Here is a 22,246-nt window from a genome sequence, read left to right on the forward strand (position 1 = left end):
GGGCACTCGCTGAAAATCAGGGGAGGGAAGTTTCAAGGTGATGCTAGGAAGTATTTCTTCACCGAAAGGGTGGTCGATCATTGGAACGAGCTGCCTCAGCAGGTGATTGAGGCCAGCAGCGTGTTGGATTTCAAGAGGAAATGGGATATTCACGTGGGATCTATAGGGGAGTAGAAGTCAGGGAGTGGGTCATTGGTATGGGCAGACTCGATGGGCTGTGGCCCTTTTCTGCCGTCAATTTCTATGTTTCTATGTTTCTACTGTGTATTTAAAATATGAAGCTGACAAGAAAACACATAGCCCAGGGTTCACTCCTATTTGGTTTCAACTTTTGTGACTGAGATCAGAGGTGTGAGTATTCAAAAGTGGATTTTGTGTAACTTACTTACCTCATGATGAAGTCATGCTCATCAATGTCCTTTCCATAGCCAGAGCCTCGCAGGTTCCCAGAATTCCCCACCACAGCACAGCGCCAACATTTTTTTGTGTCTCGGAATCCATAAGGGTTCTTACCCGGTACAATCTGAAAAAGCTTCTCTAAGACCTCGTGGGTACTTTGAGACTTGAACTGTGGCTGCAGCATCTGTGGAAGAAAGTAGTGGAGAAGATGAAGTGTCTGCATCAAAAATAGTGAGGCACAGAGTTCAATGTCAGCATGTACACTATGCAAAATATACAGTCTCTAATTTATGTTGAGATGGGGAAATTTGAAGGAACAGACTGGGTGCAGAGAATGCAAAATTTGTTTACATAGAGAAAATGGAACCTACCCTGGGTAGTGGTAGTGTTTCTTTAAATACCGATCACTGCCAGCTAATTTAGACCCGGATATTAGTGCTTGACCCTATACAGGCACCGGCATTAAATTTCAGGGTCTGCAGTAGTGCACAGAAATCATTCAAGGATAGCCAGCATTCAGTGCTGTACTCATATACAATAGCTAACTAGCCAAAGTTAGGACTGCCTTGTCTAATCCTACGTGCCCAGTTAGCTAGGCATTCACCAGAACCAACTCTTGCCAGTTCCTGCATAATTCTGGCTCCTCCCTGACTTCATCACCAGACCACCCTGGCACTAAATAGTAAGTTTTACACAAATAAAAGTACTCTTAATGTTAAATGAGATACCATTAAGTCAAATCATATAATGTTTATATAGACTTATATACACCAATGCACATACATCATAGTTTTAACCATCCACTGTTTCTTTGTATAATGTAAGAAATAATTGTATTTTAATTTCACCATTAGATCATGTTTACAATAATATGTACCAACCCCCCCCCCCACCCCACACACACACAAAAAAAACCCCCAATTGATTAAATGGACATTATATTCAAATCCAACCATGGTATTGTTTGTTCTTATTTCTTGATCTTGTCCATAGTAGATTTTAAGCATATTCATATCATCTAGAGCAAGGGTAGGGAACTCCGGTCCTCGAGAGCCGTATTCCAGGTGGGTGTTCCCCAATGAATATGCATGAGATCTATTTGCATTCACTACTTTCAATGCATACTCATTGGGGAAATCCTGAAAACCCGACTGGAATACTGCTCTTGAGGACCGGAGTTCCCTACCCCTGATCTAGAGCTTGGATCTCATAAGATCTTAGAGGCTGAGCTGTGTGGCCTGGTTAGTGTTTGGATGGGAGTCTTTTCAAATGAAATGTTGAACTGAAATGTTGTATAAGGTGAACATTAACAATTCCAGGATCTAGGTGTCATTGTTGATAATATGTTCAAACCCTCTGCTCAGTGTGCAGCGGTGGCTAAGAAAGCAAATAGAATGTTAGAAATTATCAGGAAAGGAATGGAAAACCAAGATGAGAATGTTATAATGCTTTTGTATCTCTCCATGGTGTGGCCACATATCAAATACTGTGTGCAATTCTGGTCACTGCTCAAAGAAGATATAGAAATGTATTTTCAAAATGCTTTGAAAATGAACTCCATAGTGGAATTAGAAAAGGTACAATAAGGGCAATAAAAATGATAAAGGGGATGGGACACAATCCCTATGAGGAAAGGGTAAAGCGGCTAGGGCGCTTCAGCATGTAGAAGAGGTGGCTCATGGGAGATATGATAGAGGTCTAGAAAATACTAAGTGGAGTAGAACAGGTAGATGTGAATTACTTGTTTACTTTTTCAAAAAATACTAGGATGAAGGAGGGGGAGAGGAGGACAGACACTGGATGGAAGGGGAGGGGGACAGACATGTTGGATGTAGGAGGGGAGAAGAGGCAGAATCTGGATATAAGAAGGACATGATGGATTTAAGGGAAGGGGGCAGACACACTGGATGGTATGGGTGGTATGGGGGAGAGAGGTCAGACACTGGATAGAAGTGGGAAAGAATGTGGGGGTGGAGTGGAGAAAGAAGACTGAGGAAGTGAAATAGAGCCAGAGCGAGGGAAAGAAATAGCAAACTATAGGCAGACACAGTGAAAAAAGGGGCATCGAAAACTGTATAATAGGAAAATCTGAAAGGTAAAAGAGAAAAAGATGACAAATAGACAAAGAGTTAAGGAGAAGCCAAGGAAAGAAGAAACCAGAGACTGGGATCAACACAATTAGAAAAAGTAAATGGCCAGACAACAAAGTTAAAAACAATGGAATTTATTATTTGTATAGGATAAATTAGTGTGGTAGCTGTGTTATTTAACATTTATAAATACAGAAAATGGAAATAAGGTGATATATTTTTATTGGACTAAATGTTGAGAGCAAACCTTCCTTCCTTCTGTCAGAACAAGATACCCTAACTGCAGTATACTGTACTGACCCGATGAAGATGGTTTTGGCCTCAAAGCTTATTGAAATATATATTTAGTCCAATAAAATAACATTATCATATTTTCCACTTTTTGCTTTATTTATATTTGCTAATCTTTAATGTTTTTGAAATTTACGTCTACTATCTTTATATTTTGCAAAGTATGGGGGATATAACTTTCTCTTTCTCTGGTGTTGCTTTGTGGCTTCTTGGGGATTCAATTTAATATTTTTCTACGTGATTCTACTTTTTATTTTTGGTTAGTTATTCTATACGGTGTGAGAGTCTGTCTGTATTCTGCGCATATGAAAGAGACATGGTTTTCTGTTAGAATTAACTGTGCAGGATGGATCTGTACTAATCTGGCTTCTTTAATTTTCCAATGGTTTATTGATGGAGGAGGAGTGTGTGGCGCAGTGGTTGGATCTACAGCCTCGGCACCCTGGAGTTATGGGTTCAAACCCCGTGCTGCTCCTGGGCAAGTCACTCAGTCCTCCATAGCCTCAGGTATAGATTGTGAACCCACTGGGACAGGTAGGGAAACGTACTTGATTGTAAAACCGCTTAGATAATCTTGATAGGCGGTATATAAAAACCTAATAAACTTGAAACTTGATGTTCTTGTACACATTGTAGTGTTTGGTGCTGTGTTTTCCTATGTAGGTGTTTGTTATGTAACTCGTGGATGTTACTGCTATTATAGTATGGTGGAATTGTTCTTCAGATCCTGGATGACATTTGTAGTGTTCTGTATTACTTCACAGTATCTCTCTTTTACTAAGGCGCGCTAGCTGATTTAGCACGCGCTAAACATTAATGCGTCCATAAAATATAATGCGCGCTAAATTGACTAGCACGCTATCAGCGCAGTAAATCGACTAGCACGCCTTAGTAAAAGGATCCCAATATGCCTGTTACTAGATTTTGGATTTTGATTTAGATCACACCTTTCTCAATAATAGCATAAGGCAAGTTTCATCCAGATACAGTAGGTATTTTCATCATCCTGGAGGGCTTAAAATTTGTTTTGTACCTGATTCAATGTTGGTTGAGTGACTTATTCAAGAGTTCATGGAGCAGCGACATCCCTGGCTCTCAACTTGCTCTAAACTCTTTTTAGCCAGTCCTACTGACAAGATTAATGAATCAATGATACATTTTAATGGCCTGGACTATCCTATAGAACAGTCCATAAAAATAATAGGAGTGACTTTAGATCGACATCTTACTTTAGAACAGCATACAGATTTGTTACTCAGGAAATGTTTCTGAGCTCTTGGGAAACTATGAACAATTAAGAAATATTTTGATATAGTTTCCTTTCGTTTGTTGGTTCAGTCATCGATATTGAGTATCACTGACTATTGCAATATAATTTACTTGGGTGCCTATAAGAAAATTTTCAAAAAACTAACGAGTGGTTCAAAACACTGCTGTTCGATTGATTTTTGGTTTGAAAAAATGGGAACATGTTACTCCCTATTACCAAAAATTACATTGGTTAAAAATAGAGGCCAGAGTTTTATCCAAATTTTTATGTATCTGCTTCAAATCAATTTTCGGTATGTCTCCAGGTTACCTTGTTTCCCATTTCTCCTTAAATTACACAAACAAGCCTACACGTAAAGTCCAGTTATTTATATACCCTCCTGTCAAATTATGTCATTTTAAAATATTTTTAGAGAGAACTCTTGCTTTTCAGGCAGCTAAATTGAACACCTGATTTGGCAAAATTATGCTAGAAGTTCCATCTTACTAAAATTTTAGAAAATGACTAAAAACACAACTATTTGATAAATTTGTAACCTAACGTGTTCTAATGTTAATGCTTTTAATCTATAGACATTATGTATCTTCTAGAAATAGCTTTTCTTGGATTGTAAATCGGCTGGATGTTCAGCCTTATCTTGCTGTGAACTGCCTAGAACCTTTTACTGGTTTGGTGGTATACAAGAAATAAATTATTATTATTATTATTATTATTCTTTCCAACTTCCCTGCCCTAGGCTCATAAAATTGCATAAAATCATGTTTCTGCTTTGAGCGGGGAGATGCGGAGAAGAAAATTAAGACTGCGGGGATGGAGATGAAAAATGCACTTCACTGCAGGGCAGCAAGAGGACGGGGTTGGAGATGAATCTTTGTCTCCATGTCACTCTCTAGTCAGCATCAAGCAGAGTACCCCAAGGCTTGCCACTCTCCCCGACACTTTTCAATGTACTAATGTCAACTCAAGAACATTTCATAGACAAGAATTACTTCACTTTTCCTATGCAGATATTACAATCTGCATTTCTTTCTATATGAAAGAAAACAAGATCAACAAATCAGTAGAGGAAGTCACTCTTCTAGTTTCTGACTGGGCTGACAACATGAAACTGAAAATAAAGAAAATGTTTTTTTACTGATAAACCCACCCAGAATCACCAGTTACTATTCGATTTTAACTCCTTATCATCCAATACAGTAATATTAGGAGATTTTAATATTCAACTGGATAAAATAGAAAATGCTTTTGCAACAGAATTTACAGAACTAGTCTCAAATCTAAGTCTCACCACCTTGGTTACGGAACCCACCCATGCTGCTGGGCACACACTAGATATGATCCTCATTCCCACGTATCAAAAAGATGCTTTTTCAAAACCTACTATAACTTCTGTTCCATGGTCAGACCATTCTTAATTACCATAAGAAACAGTCTTAAATCCATCAAGAATTCCTTCTTCCAAAAAACGATTACTTTCCGAGAATATAACAAAATTGAACCATCATCAATTGCTGCATATTTTAACTTAAAAATCGAAGAATTCAGTCTTCTATCAATGAATGAACAAATTACATCTTGGCATGATGCAACAGTATAATTAATAGAAAAGCTGGCCCCGATATGTACAAAAACCATCAATCAAAAAAAAAAATACAAAACCCCTGGTTCACTGACGAACTCTTGCTTATCAAAAAACAACTCAGATCTTTAGAACGGAAATGGAGACATTCTAAAACAAGAGAAAACTTAGTTAAATATAAAGAACAAATGCAATACTATAAAAATAATTTAAATTTAGCTAAGACAACATACTACTCTAACAAAATAGCTAGTGCCAAAAATTCATCAGCCCTTTTTGCAATATTTAAAAATCTCACCGCCCCAAAAAGCATTGAAGATCCATCATTAGAAATTAGACCTACTGCACAAAATCTTGCCGATTATTTTGTTAATAAGATAAATCAAATTAGAGATAGTATCAACTCTAATACTAACTCATGCCAAGATGAATTACGAGAACAAATACCTGTTTCAAAATGTGCTAAATTCAATATACCAACATTAGAAGGTCTTAAAATATTTTTACAGAACACTAATACAAAGGGTACAGCCATTAACTCAATCTCTCCATCTTTTCTAAAACGATATTTCTCTTTTTTTGGACCTTTCATTCAAAAAATGATAGACACCAGCCTAACAACAGGAATCATTCCTAAAGAATGGAAAGAGGCAATTATCAGACCAATTATAAAAAATCCAAAAGAAGCAATATCAAGCAAATCAAACTACCAACCCATAGCCAACCTTCCTTTTCTTGCCAAATTAATAGAAAAAGTAGTTTTTAATCATATAACTAACTTCATAGAAAACACCAACACATTACACCCCAATCAGACAGGTTTTAGATCAAAACATTCAACTGAACATTCCATGATAGGACTCACAACCAACATACAGTACTATTTAGATCATCATAAATCAGTTCTTCTGTTCTCACTTGATTTATCCTCGGCTTTTGATACCATAGACTACCATTTACTTATCAAAAGATTGTCTTCAATTGGCATTTCCGACCAAGTACTAAACTGGTTTGAATCATATTTTCAAGAACGTTCAGCTAAAGTCATCTTTAATAATTCATCATCTAACAACTTCATTAACTCTTTCGGGATCCCACAAGGTTCAATCCTTTCTCCACTTTTATTTAATATTTTCTTATCTCCTCTCCCAACCCTCAGTCAGTCTATTGGATTTTCCTCAATCGCATATGCGGATGATATTCAACTTTTGTATCCTATAAACTCAGCAGATCCAACGGAAATAATAACCATAAATAATAAATTAAACCAAATCAGCAAATGGCTAAAGGACAATATGTTGGCCTTAAACACAGCAAAATCTTCAGTAATGTTTTTTCCATGGAAAAAAGATCTTAAACACTCACCACATGTACTCCTAAATAGTACCCCTCTTCAAATAGTAACTACAATAAAAATATTGGGAATAACACTAGATCAGGAACTCTCTTACCATAACCAAATTAGCTCAGTAGTCCAAAACTGATTTTATAAACTACGACTCATCAGATCACGATCAAAAGTCCTAAAACCAGAAGCCCTTAACACCTTAATCCACTCATTAATCATTTCCAGATTAGACTATTGCAATACTTTATACCATGGCATAACCAATAAGGAAACTAGGCGACTACAGATAATACAAAATACAGCAATAAAAATTATAACAAATTCAAAAAAATATGACCATGTTACACCACTTTTACAAACTGCTCATTGGCTACCAATCACACACAGAATAACTTTCAAAATCATACTCTTAACATTTAAAATTCAACAATCACATCTGCCACTATTTTTGGTCCGTTTTTTGATACCATATTCATCATCTAGGACACTCAGATCAACACAACAACATCTATTAACGATTCCGTCTTTAAAAATAATAGGGACCAGGAGATCTACCATTTTTTCGGTCATAGCACCTCAGCTCTGGAACAATTTACCACTATTTTTACGTAATGAACCTTCTTTAGAAAAATTTAAGCGTTCCCTTAAAAGCTTTCTGTTCAAGGACGCTTTCAATATATAGAAAATACTACCTACAAATATTAAATCCCAGTTTTTAATGAGTGTTATGTGTAGGTCGCCAAAATACTCTTTATTTCACTTTATATCTTGGATTTGAGATCCTACCATATATGTTTTCCATGACCCCTCCATATGTGGGTTTTTTTTCCTTAAATGTTTCTTTTCTTAAAAAATTTGTAGTTCACCCCTTTTGCCTTTTGTACCAGTTTGTAATAGAATGTCAAAATTTGTCTATATTATCTTGTTTTGTCCTCCCCAATTTGTTAATTGTTATTTTAAAAACAATTGTTATACGCATTGAAATATATGATATTGCATAGATAACAAATCTCAATAAAACTTGAAACTTGAAACTTGTTATAACACTCAAATAACACTGCATAATGCCCCACTGAAACTAGAATCAGAACTGAGAATCCTAAGGATTATATTCAACAAGAACCTATCCTGGGAAGCACAAATGCAAATATTAACCAAGAAAATATTCACAACACTGAAAAAACAGACAAATTCAGCATTGCTTTGCCAAGAAAAACTTTCAAATCCTGGTTTAATCACTGTTACTATCTGAACTAGACTGCTGCAACTTCTTTTACGTAGGATGCAAAGAAAATACACAGAAAAAATGCAAACCATTCAAAATGTAGCAGCCAGACTTATTTTCTCAGCAACTAAATATGACAAAGTGACGCCCCAGTGCCTCGAACTACACTGGCTCCCCCTTTGAAGCAAGGTGTATTTTTAAACTATGCACAATGTTCTTTTTAATCTTCCATAGCAAAACACTAAACCACATTGTTGAATTTAGTAGAAATACCTCTCAAATACAACCTGACAATAGCAACCATATGACAATAAGATTCCCAATTCCCAAATACAAAACTGTTCACTCTACAGCCTTCCCATACTTGACAGCAAAACGGTAGAATCCTTTACCACCACAATTAAGGAACATCCCCACTTACCAGAACTTTCGTAAAAGCTTAAAAACCTATATCTATTTGGAAAATACCTTATTCCTTCTCCCCCCCCCCCCAAACACCAGGCTAAGAACGTCAGTGAGGACATGAAGGCTGCCAATCAAGTGGAGCAAGCTTCCTCCAAAGCAAGGCAAATCATAGGTTGCATATGCAGGAGTTTCGTCAGCCGTAAGCCTGAAGTCATTATGCCATTGTATAGATCCATGGTGAGACCACATCTGGACTACTGTGTGCAATTCTGGAGGCCGCATTACCAAAAGGATGTGCTGAGACTAGAGTCGGTCCAGAGAATGGCCACCCGGATGATCGCGGGTCTCAAGGATCTCCCGTACGAGGAAAGGCTGGATAAATTACAGCTCTACTCGAGGAACGCAGAGAGAGGGGAGACATGATGGAGACGTTCAAGTATCTCACAGGCCGCATCGAAGTGGAAGAAGATATCTTCCTTCTCAAGGGTCCCACGGCAACCAGGGGGCACCCGTGGAAAATCAGGGGAGGGAAACTGCACGGTGACACCAGGAAATTCTTTTTCACTGAAAGAGTGGTTGACCGCTGGAATAATCTTCCACTTCAGGTCACTGAGGCAGCAGCGTGCCTGATTTTAAGGCCAAATGGGATAGACACGTGGGATCTATTCACTGAGTTAGGTGGGGGAGGGTCATTGCGGTGGGCAGACTAGATGGGCCGTGGCCCTTATCTGCCGTCTATTTCTATGTTTCTATGTAAGACCACCTCTCCTACCCCAATAGATGGTCAAGCTCTGTATTTATTGTGGCAAATCCAGGGCGAGTTCAGGGTTTTCTCCCTTGAATAGCCAGGATTTGCATAAGGTTATGTTTGAGGTTCTGTCCCTTTAAGGTACTCAGATTCTAGAGGCAGGGATGTTTTTGCTTGCTTCTCAGTATGAAGTGTCTGAAACTATTTTCCCACTCTGGCTTAGGAGGAGTGGCTTAGAGCTACTTAAAGTCAGGCTGAGGTTACAGAGCAGGCTGAAGCAGGGACCAGAGCTACAGAGAAGACGGGGGTGTTTTGTAACATATGAAAGCACAGTGTTTTGGAAAAGAACTTACAGAAGCAAAAGTATGGGAATTTGTTACCTGCTGGTAGGAGGGTACTTTTCCATCTGTGCTGATTATTGTGCTCCATTCGGCTGTGTTGCTCAGAGTGGTTGCCACGGAGACCAATAGCAGATTGAGGTCTGCAGGCTGGGAGCTGAATGCTGCCCTGTTTGCTGCTAACGTTTTCCACCATGCTCTGTATAAGTCAATTTATATGGAGTTTAAAGCTGCTTAAAGATATCATAACACTCTTAAGAAATATACTGCCTGCTTTTATCTGCCAATTAAGAACTGTGGTTAAAAGCTAGTGCTGCCCGATTCACGATTCGAATCGGTTCACCGATTCACTTCGGGTGAATCGAATTGATTTAAAACAAAAAAAATCGGCTTCCTGATTCGGACCCTCCCCCCTCACCCCCTAAAGTAGGAGCGGCAGCGCTGCTCTTGCTGGCTGGCCACTGCCGCACCTGCTTTAGAGGGCGAAGAGGGAGGGTCAGTCAGGAAGTGCTGTTGTGCTGCTGTCCAGCTTCCCCCTTGGCATCTGGTTTCCCCCCCGGCAACTGGTTTCCCACCCTGGCCTCCCCGCACCATTTACCTTATAGGTGCAGCCTGCAGGGAAGATCACGGTTATAGCGTCTTTGCAAACTGCTTTGAGCTGTTTCCTCTGCCGCGATCCTCCCTCTGACGTCAGAGGAGGGGCAGGACCGCAGCAGAGGAAACAGCTCAAAGCAGTTTGCAAAGACGCTATAACCGCGATCTTCTCTGCAGGCTGCACCTATAAGGTAAATGGTGCGGGGAGGCCCTGGGGAACACGGAGGCCTTCCCGGGGGGAGGGGGGTGCACAATCCTTCGGAGTGGGGGGGGGTGGGACAGGCCTTTAGGGGGACAGGCCTTGGGGGGGTGCAGGCCTTCAAGGGGGGTGCAGGCCTTTAAGGGGGGAACAGGCCTTCGAGGGGGGGACAGGCCTTTATGGGGGGAACAGTCCTTCAAGGGGGGGTGCAGACCTTCAAGGGGGGGACAGACCTTTAAGGGTAAACAGGCCTTTAAGGGGGGGACAGGCCAGGGATGGTGGCATAGACCTTCAGGGGGGACAGGCCTTTAAGGGGGGGGACAAGCCTTCAAGGGGGAGACAGGCCTTCAGGGATGGGGGGACAGGCCTTCAGGGGTGGGGTGCAGGCCTTCAGGGGGAGATGCAGGCCTTCAGGGGGGACAGACCTTCAGGGGAGGGGGGCCCTAGTGTAGAAGTACATGGAGGGAGGTAGGGAAGGGGGGGTTCAAAGAGACATGCATATGTTGGACTTTGGGGGGGAAGAAATAATGGGTCTAAAAATAGAGGAGAGGGATAGAGATGATGGACAATGGGATTTAGGGAGGGAAGGAACAGAAAGGGAGAGAAGTTGGACACAAGGGATGGTGTGGAGTAGGGGATAGAGATACAGGATAGAAGGATAGTTGGGAAAAGAAAGGGAGAGATGATGGACCCTGGGTTGGTGGGGAAGGAGGGAGAGATGCTGGATGAAAGGGTATTTAAGAAAAGGTGGATCCGGGGAGGGAGACGAAAAAAAGGAAAGATGCCAGGGAAATGGAAGGGGAGGACAGAGATGGCAGATGGATGGTTAGCATGGAGAAATGAGACCCTGGTAAGCAAGTTATCAGAAGACAACCAGAGCCCGGGATCAACAAGATTTGAATAATGTCCAGACCACAAAAGGTAGAAAAACTAATTTTATTTTCTGTTTTGTGATTACCATTATGTCAGATTTGAAATGTGTATCCTGCCAGAGCTGGTGTTAGACTGCAAACATGAGCTAGGATTTAACAGAGAGAGGAAAAGTCTTTGTTTATTTTGTTTACACCACAGCGCCAGTGTGGTTAGGAGAAATCAAAGGGGATATAGAGGCTGTAAAATAAACCCACCAGGATGTTTGAAAAAAACACCCAATTGGGCAGGAAAATCGAATCGAATTGAGAAACCAATTCAATAGGCTGAATCGAATCAAATAGAAATTTTTTTCCTGAATCGGGCAGCACTACTAAAAGCCTTGAGCACTCCCGTTTCACTGCCTGAGTGTGGGGAAGGTGATGATATGAAGAGTTGGCAGAGACTGCCTGAAGCATATTGTGTGCAAACCAGCTCAGCAACAAACACAAGCTGGAATTTACAAACCAGAGCATTGTAATTTTGGTGAAGCATTTACTTTATATTATTGTGTTATTTTTTGGACTCTCTTCTGATCTTCCCAGTGAAGCAAACTGGGACAGTCTGGTCAAGTTCCATTTTTGTTCAGAGAATTGAGAACAGTGTATTGCATTTGAACTGTTATGGCAATAATCATGACAATTGTTTATTTATGAAAACCTGATTTGGCCAGTGGCCGGAATAAATCTTTATTTTGTTCTGAAGCCATTCTGCCTGGGTGTCTGTTGAAAGAAAGTCTGCTGTACTTACCTGTACCTGCACTGTTAAGCAGTTGCCTAGTTTGGTAAAAGCCCTGAAGGGGACACTCAAGCTATAGAGGACACACTGTGTAAGATTGTCACAGCCCAATGCGCTAACCAAGCCGGTTAGGTGCCTAGGGGTAACACTACCCATCACCCCAGAAACTGGGAAAATGACACCAATATCATTATTGTACAAACCAAAACATCATATATACTGTACAGTGGTACCTTGGTTTACGAGCATAATTCGTTCCAGAAGCATGCTCGTAATCCAAACCGCTCGTATATCAAAGCAACTTTCCCCATAAGAATTAATGGAAACTCGGACAATTCATTTCAGATCCCATAAACTTAATTACTATTAGCGACGCCTCCACCGCTGCCTCGGCCATGGACCTATCCGCGCAGCTCCTTCAGTTCTCTCGGGGAGGACTCTGCTGCTGTTCGCTGCCTCTCATGTAGCTCTGGGAACCAGAGAGGGGGCTGTACTGCAGGGCGCTCATGTCGCTGCAGGTTGTGCAGGTGGTGATGGTGAGTCCCGGCTCCAGGGTGCTGGCTTTAGTCAAACTGCCGCCACCACTGAGCCTGGATAGGCATCGTTGGCCCTGCCATTCATGTGCATAGCTGCCCCTGGATGACGATGCCCCCCCCGATGCCACTGCCCCACGCCCCACCAGGAATCTCCAGGCGCTGAACTCACCCCAACTCCCATGCTGACCCTGGGACCTCCGTCGGCGCCAGCTGCCAGCAGCCTGCCAGCCAGCAAGTACTTGTCCTTCTTCAGCAGGCCTTGTTGAGAGCCCAGTCCGCCACTGCGTCCATACCGTCATCCACCCCCTGTTTCTTACGGAGCTGGATGTGGCAAGGGCAAGGCGATGGTGCTGGTGTGGATGGGTGATGTCACTGGAGGTAAGAGTTTGGGGGTGGGCCATACTCGTTTATCGAATCAACTAGTGCTGCAGTTTCACGATTTGAATCAATTCTCCGATTCACTTTGGGTGAATCGATTCGAATCGGTTTGTTTTTTAAGAAAATCAGGCTTACCGATTCGTTGGCTCCTAGAGACCTGTTCGGGCTTTCTCTCTGCCACCGGAGTCCTTGCTTCCGATGTAACTTCCGGTTTTGCAAAACTGGAAGTTACATCGAAGCAAGGACTCCGATGGCAGAGAGAAATCTTGAACGGATCTCTGGTGCAGATCGGTGGCAGCAAGGCTCTCTCCTTCCTAGCAGCAAGGCTCTCTCCTCTCCTCCTTGGCCAGGCAAAAGCGGCAGTAGCGAATGCAATTCACTACCCTGCCGCTACTCTAGGCGTCTTCTCTCCATTCGGTCGCCCAAGCGGAAACAGCAAGTTTTCACTGAGTGCGGGCCGCAGTGGAGAGAAGATGCAGGGAGTGGTGGCAGGAGTGGATCGCTACCGCCACCAGCAGCACGTTGTACAGTAACATCAAAATAAAGGTAGTTAAAGCTTCCTGAACTTTGCAAGAAGCCGTGGATGGTGTCATCGAGAGCATTTTGGCTTCCTGGACCATGGGATGATCTTCCAAGGGCTGCTGAGCAGGGATGGTGCGCATCTATCAAAGAAGGAAAGAAGTGTCTTCACTGGCTAATCTACTGAAGGTGGCTTTAAACTAGAAGTGATGGGGCAGGGTGATCAAAGCTCCCAGGTGAGTATAAGCCCTCAGGTAAGTAAATCACTGAATACCTCTACACAGATGGGAAAAGGGAGCAATGTCTGGAAAGTAGTATATACCAATGCTCGAAGTATGGGAAACAAGATTCTAAATCTAGAAGCTGTGATGGAAGAAGAGGAGTTGGATATAGTGGCAATCACAGAGATATGGTTCACAGAGAACCGTGACTGGAATGTAGTTATACAGGCTATAATCTGTTCAGGAAAGACAGGGTAGGAAGAAAAGGAGGGGGAGTAGCATTATATGTTAAAGATCATATTAAAGCCACACAATTGCAGGATCTGCAGGGCATGGAAGAGGCACTGTGGATCAGTTTGGAAAGAGGGAATGGTGAATATATTTACATTGGTGTGATATACAGGCCTCCTTCACAGACGGAAAAAGTAGATAGAGATTTAATAGTAGACATTCAGAATATATCTATAAAAGATGGACCACAGAAGACAAACGTGAATAGGGATGGAAAAGTAATAGACACTGATCAATTTTCAGAGGGTTGAGTTCGTGAGGATCTAGCTAAAATAAAGGTAGACATAGCGATGGGGCCAGATGGTGAACATCTGAGGGTGCTGAAGGAACTTAGGGAAGTTCTGATGGCTTCACTGACTGACCTTTTCAACGAGTCTCTAGAGTCGGGAGTGGTACTGGAGGACTAGAGAAGGGCAGATGTGGTCCCTCTACACCAGTGTTTTTCAACCGCTGTTCCGCGGCACACTAGTGTGCCGCGAGATGTTGCCTGGTGTGCCGTACGGTGCAGACACTGATTAGGCCGGGTCCCGCACGCGCTCCCATGAGACTCCCCCGGTCCCCGCTGCTGTTCAGTTTCGATCTTCTGCTCTGACGCAACCGGAAACAGGAAGTTGCAGCAGAGCAGAAGATTGAACACTGAGCAGCCACGCGTGCGCGGCTCTTTGGGAAAGTGTGCATGTCGCCGAAAAACAAAACCTACAAACTAAGGTGAGGCGAAGGGAGAGAGCTGGCTAAACAGTAGGATCGATTGGGCAGGCGAGTGGTGGCTGCGGGGACCGTGCGATCGCTCATGTTCCCGGCTCAAATTGGAAGGAGGGAGTGAAAGGGAAAAGGATTCTGGGCCAAGGGGATGAAGACGGAAAGAAAAACCCACAGCAGGAAAGAAAGGGAAGGACAGGCAGGTGAGCCAGATGCTAGAAGCAGGGGGGGGGGGGGAAGAAAGAGGGAAAAAAGCTAGATGGGGTTGAAAAGAAGAGACACACTGGTATGGAAGAGGAAGATAGGGGAAATCTGGACACAGGAAGGTTACAGAAAGAGGGGAAATTATGTGCATGGGGCATAGGGACAGAGACATAAAGGGGACATGCCATGGGGATGGTATATGGACACAGGGGGGGGGCAATGACAGATACATAGAGGAGATATTAGAAATGGAGAAAATAGGAGCACAGAAGCGAGATGGTTTGTGGGGATGGGACAGGGACCGAGCTCGCAGGCTCCAGTGGCTTGCACAAATTACATTGTAACGTGCCATGAAAATAAGAGGGAGGAAGGTAGATAGATAAGCCACGTGAGAGGAGCTGAAGGGTAGTAGAAAGGAACAGATGGTAAAGGAGGGAGGGAAGGGTGGTGGTGGAAAGGAATAGGACAGACATTGAAGGAGGATGGAGAGGAACAGACCCCGAAGGGAAATGTGGAAGACAGAGTGGGAAGAAGACAGATGCCAGACTATGGGGGAGCGGAGGGAAGAAGATGGGTGCTAGACCAATTGGGGGGGGGGGGTGAAGGGAGAGGCACAGTAACAGCAAATGGAAGACGTAGAGAGAAGACACACAGTGGATGGAAGGAATTGAATGAGAAGATGTGGAAAGCAGAAACCAGACAACAAAGGTAGAAAAAAAAATTATATTTATTTATTTATTTTTTGCTTTAGGATAAAATAGTATATTAGTTTTGTTGATAAAAATTTATAAACAAAGCCCTGCCAGCTGAACATCTCTTTCTCTAGTTCAGCAGCAGGAACTTTGATTTATAAGAAAGGAATAAGCTAAATATTACAGTACTAAGGCTTATATGGATGCAGCGGGGACAGTGACGGGGCGGTGAATGGGATGGCAGTGGCGGTGACGGGGCGGTGAAAGGGATGGCGGTGATGGTGACGGGGCGGTGAAGGGAACGGCTGTTGACGAAGAGCTACGTGTGTGTCTTTCTTCGATTCCAGCCAGAATATCAGCTTTGTGTTCAGCCAAACAGGCCCAGGTTTCGCACTGAATAAAGTATTTTATAATTTTTCACTATTCTGTTTACTTAATATTTCATAATAAAGTAATTATAAAATACTTTCTTTGTGTTTATTTGATTCCTATTCAAGATAATTACTTTATATATAGTCAATATAGGCACAGAGTTAAAATTTTAACATTTTCTAATGGTGGTGTGCCTCGTGATTTTTTTCATGAAACAAGTGTGACTTTGCCCAAAAAAGATTGAAAAACACTGCTCTACACAAAAGTGGAAGTAAGGAAGAAGAAGGGAATTACAGGCTAGTAAGTCTGACTTCTGTGGTAAACAAATTCATGGAAACGCTTTTAAAACATAGAATGGTAAAGTTTCTGGAATCCTGTGGATTAAAGGGCCAGAGGCAACATGGATTCACTAGAGGTAGGTCTTGTCAGACAAATCTAATAAATTTCTTTGACTGGGTGACCAAAGAATTGGATAGAGGATGTGCGCTAGATGTGGTATATATAGATTTTAGCAAAGCCTTTGACAGTGTTCCACACAGATGTCTAATAAATAAACTGAGTGCCGTCAGGATGGGTCCCAAAGTGACAGGCTGGGTCAAGAACTGATTGAGTGAAAGACGACAGAGGGTAGTGATCAATGGAAATTGCTCTGATGTTACCAGTGATGTGGCTCAAGGCTCTGTTCTTGGGCCTGTTCTTTTTAACATTTCTATACGATATTGCTGAAGAGTTGTTGGGTAAGATTTAACTCTGTGTGGCAGCTAAAATTTAATGCTAAGAAATGCAAGTTCATGTATTTGGGCTGCAAAAACCCAAGGGAACAGTACAGTTTAGGATAGGGGTGTCAAAGTCCCTCCTGGAGGGCCACAATCCAGTCGGGTTTTCAGGATTTCCCCAATGAATATGCATGAGATCTATTTGCATGCACTGATTTCATTGTATGCTAATAGATCTCATGCTTATTCATTGGGGAAATCCTGAAAACCCAACTGGATTACGGCCCTCCAAGAGGGACTTTGACACCCCTGATTTAGGGGGTGAAGAACTTATGTGCATGTCAGAAGAGTGGGACTTGGGTGCGATTGTATGTGATGATCTTAAGGTGGCCAAACAGGTTGAAAAGGTGATGGCAAAAGCTATAAGGATTCTAGGTTGCATAGGGAGAGATATGGCCAATAGGAAAAAGGAGGTATTGATGCCCCTGTATAAGACTTTGGTTAGACCTCATTTAGAATATTGTGTACAATTCTGGAGGCCGCACCTTCAAAAAGATATAAAAAAATGGAGTCGGTCCAGAGGAAGGCTACTAAAATGGTGCGTGGTCTTCGTCATAAGGCATATAGGGACAGAATTAAAGATCTTAATCTGTATACTTTGGAGGAAAGGTGGGAGAGGGGAGATATGATAGAGATATTTAAATACCTATGTAATGTATATGCGCACGAGCCGAGTCTCTTTCATTTGAAAGGAAACTCTGCAATGAGAGGGCATAGGATGAAGTTAAGAGGTTATAGGCTCTGGAGTAATCTAAGGAAATACTTTTTTATAGAAAGGGTGTTTGATGCCTGGAACAGTCTCCCTGAAGATGTGGTGAAGACAGAGACTGGGTCTGAATTCAGAGAGAGAAAGAGATAATGGTTACTGCGGATGAGCAGACTAGATGGGCCATTTGGCCTTTATCTGCCATTATGTTTCTATCTAGAGGGTAAATTCAAAACATAATAACATAGTAAATGATGGCAGATAAAGACCTGAACTGTCCATCCAGTCTGCCAATAGTCACACACATTATTTATTCAAGATTTAATTATCTTTCTTTGGCATTTCTGGGACATAGACCATAGAAGTCTGAACATACATAAGAATGTAAGATATCCCTACTGGGTCAGATCAATGGTCCATCTAGCCCAGTATCCTGTTTCCAAAGTGGCCGATCCAGGTCACAAGTACCTGGCAGAAACATTTCATGCTACCGAGGGCAAGCAGTGACTTCCCCACCACTGTCCTTAGGTTTCAACTACTGGAGTTGTCGTCGAAGCCCACTCCAAACCATCTTTTCATATGTGGGACACAGACCATGCAAGTCTGCCAAGTATCAGCCTTAGTTCTTCATAGCCAGAGTCAACATCAAAGCACCACTCAACACAAACACACATGCAACCACTGAAAAGTATGTTTTTCATACTATTCATTTTCTAGTTAGAAATCCTCGGTGTTCATCCAACATCTTCATGAATTTCATCTCCACCACCTGCCTCAGGAGGGCATTCCAGGCATCAAACACCCTTTCAGTGGAAAATAATTTCTTGACATGACTCCTAAGTCTACTACCCCGCAACCTCAATTCATGTCCTCTAGTTTTACTATTTTTCCTTCTCTGGAAAAGATTTGTTTCTATAGTAATTCCTTTCAAGTATTCATGTAAATTGTTCTGAGCTCCCCTGGGAAAAGGTATAGAAAATTGAATGAATAAATAAATAAATAAATAAATAATCATATCTCCCCTGTCCCTCCTCTCTTCTAGAGTATACATATTCAGGCGGTATACATAACAGGCTCCAATCAGCAGGAGCACACCAGCACTTTACGAGAGCGATAGAGGACCCAGGATCCCAGAGGTACTTTCCGGTATACTGCACAGAGTGCAATATGTACGACTACCTCCCCTTGGGAAGGCGGGAGTACATATGCAGTCGGTGTCAGGAACTGGAAAGCCTGAGGATGGAGGTCGGCAGATTGAGGGTCAGGGTCCAGGAACTGGAGGGACTGGAGGGACTGCGCACCACAGAGGAGACGAGCTAGTCAACCCAGAACACAGACGGAGCAGGCCCCATTGTGGACCAGGTGAGAGACCTCGAGAGATTCATCGAGGAGGCCTATAGGAAGGTGGAGGAACAGGACCAGCAGCTGCACAGACGGATGTCGGCAGATGAGACCCAGGATCCACAAGGCGACACCGGGGAAGGACTTAGCGGAGGAACCACGCAAGAGGAGGAGACCGCGACTCACCGGGACCCCGAGGGAGAGACACCGCACTACACCAAGGACCTGAGGCAGAGGAGGTTGCTGAGGAAAGGGAAGTCTGCTATTGTGGTGGGAGACTCGATCTTGAGAGAGGTAGACAGTCACGTAGCTGGAGGAAGGGAGGACCGGCTAGTGACTTGTCTCCCAGGGGCCAAGACACGAGACATCACTGATAGGATCGAGAGGATCCTGGACGGAGCAGAGACAGAGGAGACTGCGGTAATAATCCACGTCGGAATGAATGATGTGAGCCGGAGGAACTTCAGCATGGCCACACTGACTGACCAGTTCAGGGTCCTGGGACGAAAGCTGAAGCGGAGCACACGGAGGATAGCATTCTTGGAGATCCTGCCTGTACCGAGAGCAGATGCAAAGAGGCAGGCAGACCTCCAGGCTGTGAATGCATGGTTGAGGAGATGGTGCCAGGAGGAGGGCTTCCACTTTGTGAGGAACTGGACGTCCTTCTGGGGAAAGAGCAAGCTCTACCGGCGGGACGGCCTGCACCTGAGCACAGCGGGAACTAGACTACTGGCAGCCAATGTGAGGAAGGAGATCGAGAGGGCTTTAAACTGAGGAGAGGGGGAAAGCCGACAGCTGATCTGATGTTGACGCTTCGTACAACAGTATCCAGAACAGATGCTGAACGGGCTGACTGCAGGGAGGAAGCAGAGGGACCAGAGGATCTTATGATCAGACAGCGAGGGAAACTTCAGGTAAAGGGAGCTTGCTGGGAGAAGACTAAGGGGCATGGAGACACAGGGGGACTGGGTGGCACGAGGGCGAAAGCTGAGGGCAATATAGAGGTACTACAAGGCGAGGGGGATCAAACAGAGGCTCAAGGGATGATAGCCCAGGAGGGGGCTGGTAGGGCTAGAAAACCCAGAGGAAAAGCGGGGAAGTGGGGTGGCGGGAATGTGGGGAAGCTGAAAGCTAAGAGGGTAAAGGCTGAAGGCAAAGCAGAAGCACAGGGAATGGGAGAACTGCCCGAAATCCAAGGGCAGGCGGCCCAGGTAAATGCAGAGGTGGAGGAAAAACGACGGGACCTACGGGACCTGCGGTGCTTATACGCAAATGCAAGAAGCCTCATGGCCAAGATGGGTGAACTAGAAGTCGTGGCCAAGGGGGAGGACCTAGATATAATTGGAATTGCAGAAACCTGGTGGACAGAGGAAAATCAATGAGATGTGGCGCTGCCGGGGTACAAGCTCTACAGGAGGGACAGGACCCACAAGAAGGGGGGAGGCATAGCACTATATATAAAGGACTCTATCCACTCGGTCGGGATGGATATGGCAACGAAGGCAGAGGGGCTGGAATCGCTATGGGTCAAATTGCTGGGAAACAAGGGTGCAGGCATAAAACTGGGGCTGTACTATCGCCCACCTGGTACGCTAGAAGGAGTCGGACACGACTTGGAAGCGGAATTGAGACAGGAATGCAGGACTGGAAGTGTAACAGTGATGGGGGACTTCAACTACCCGGGAATAGACTGGAGTACGGGTCACTCCAACTGCACTAGGGAAACAGGATTTGTAGAAGCTGTGAGGGACTGCTTCATGGAGCAACTAGTCAAAGAACCGACGCGAGGGGGTGCTACTCTTGACCTCATCCTAAACGGATTAGGGGGGCCTGCAAGAGGGGTAGAAGTGGGAGGACCACTAGGCAACAGTGATCACAACGCGATCAGATTCACATTAGAAAGGGGGACACCCATAGTAAGGAGGACCGCAACAACTGCGCTCAACTTCAAGAAAGGGAACTATGTTGCTATGAAGGAAATGGTGGGGAGGAAGCTCAGAAACATCTTTAGGATGGAGACTGTGGGAAGCGCCTGGACCCTATTCAGGGACACCCTGCAGGAAGCACAAAGAATGTACATCCCCAGTTTCAGGAAAGGCTGCAAGAACAAGCGATCAAAGGACCCGGTTTGGATGTCAACTGAAGTAAAGAGGGCAATAAATGACAAAAAAGTATCCTTCCGGAGATGGAAAAAGGACCCAACAGAGGAAAATCACCAGGCGCACAGGAAATGCCAAAAGGAATGCAACCAAGAGGTTAGAAAAGCGAAAGGGGAATACGAAGAGGGGCTGGCCAGGGAGGCGAAAAACTTCAAGGCATTCTTCAGTTACGTAAAGGGGAAGCGACCAGCGAGAGAGGAGGTGGGGCCGTTGGACGATGGGCATAGGAAGGGAGTGATTAAGGAGGATAAAGAGGTAGCTGAGAGGTTGAACACGTTCTTCTCATCGGTTTTCACGAGCGAAGACACATCTAATATACCGGACTCAGAGGAGCTCATGAGTGGGGAACAGGCTGAAAAATTGGAGCACATAGAGGTAAGTAAGGAGGATGTCCTCAAACAGATAGACAGGTTAAAATGCGGTAAATCACCGGGCCCGGACGGGATCCACCCAAGGGTTCTGAAGGAACTAAGACAAGAAATAGCGGGCACAATCCAGCATGTTTGCAACCTATCCTTGAAAACTGGTGAGGTACCAGAGGACTGGAAATTGGCGAATGTCACACCTATCTTCAAGAAGGGATCGAGGGGTGACCCCGGGAACTACAGGCCGGTGAGCCTGACTTCAATTATAGGGAAGATGGTGGAAGCTATGATCAAGGACGGCATTTGCGAGCACATCGAGAGGAATGGCCTACTGAGAACAAGCCAGCACGGATTCTGTAAGGGAAGGTCGTGCCTAACGAACCTTCTGTACTTCTTTGAGGGAATAAGCAGTCGGGTGGACAATGGGGAATCCATAGACATCATTTACCTCGATTTTCAAAAGGCTTTCGACAAGGTGCCACATGAAAGGCTGCTTAGGAAGCTGTGGAACCACGGGGTGGGAGGGGATGTGCACAGATGGATCAAGCACTGGTTGTCGGGTAGACTGCAGAGGGTCGGAGTGAAGGGCCAATATTCTGACTGGCGGGGAGTCACGAGCGGTGTGCCACAGGGATCGGTGCTGGGGCCGTTACTCTTCAACATATTTATCAATGACCTGGAAAAGGAGGCAAAGTGCGAGGTTATAAAATTTGCAGACGATACCAAACTGTGCGGCAGAGTTAGGTCCAGGGAGGAGTGTGAGGACCTGCAAAGGGACCTGGACAAGCTGGAAGACTGGGCAAACAAATGGCAAATGCGCTTTAACGTGGAAAAATGCAAGGTCATGCATATAG

The 22,246-nt window shown here is 43.9% G+C and overlaps 1 protein-coding gene across 2 annotated transcripts in view; it reads right to left on the reverse strand.

Annotated features, from left to right (window-relative positions):
• ST3GAL2 (ST3 beta-galactoside alpha-2,3-sialyltransferase 2) overlaps positions 1-22,246 on the reverse strand; it is a 268,783-nt gene that overhangs the window by 57,324 nt on the left and 189,213 nt on the right. For both annotated transcript variants that reach the window (XM_033943538.1, XM_033943539.1), the window contains exon 3: positions 390-583. In XM_033943538.1, coding sequence (XP_033799429.1) covers positions 390-583 — 194 coding nt within the window. The remainder of the gene's footprint in view (positions 1-389; positions 584-22,246) is intronic.

This window comes from Geotrypetes seraphini, chromosome 4 (assembly GCF_902459505.1).
Source record: "Geotrypetes seraphini chromosome 4, aGeoSer1.1, whole genome shotgun sequence".
Taxonomy (NCBI): Eukaryota; Metazoa; Chordata; class Amphibia; order Gymnophiona; family Dermophiidae; genus Geotrypetes; species Geotrypetes seraphini.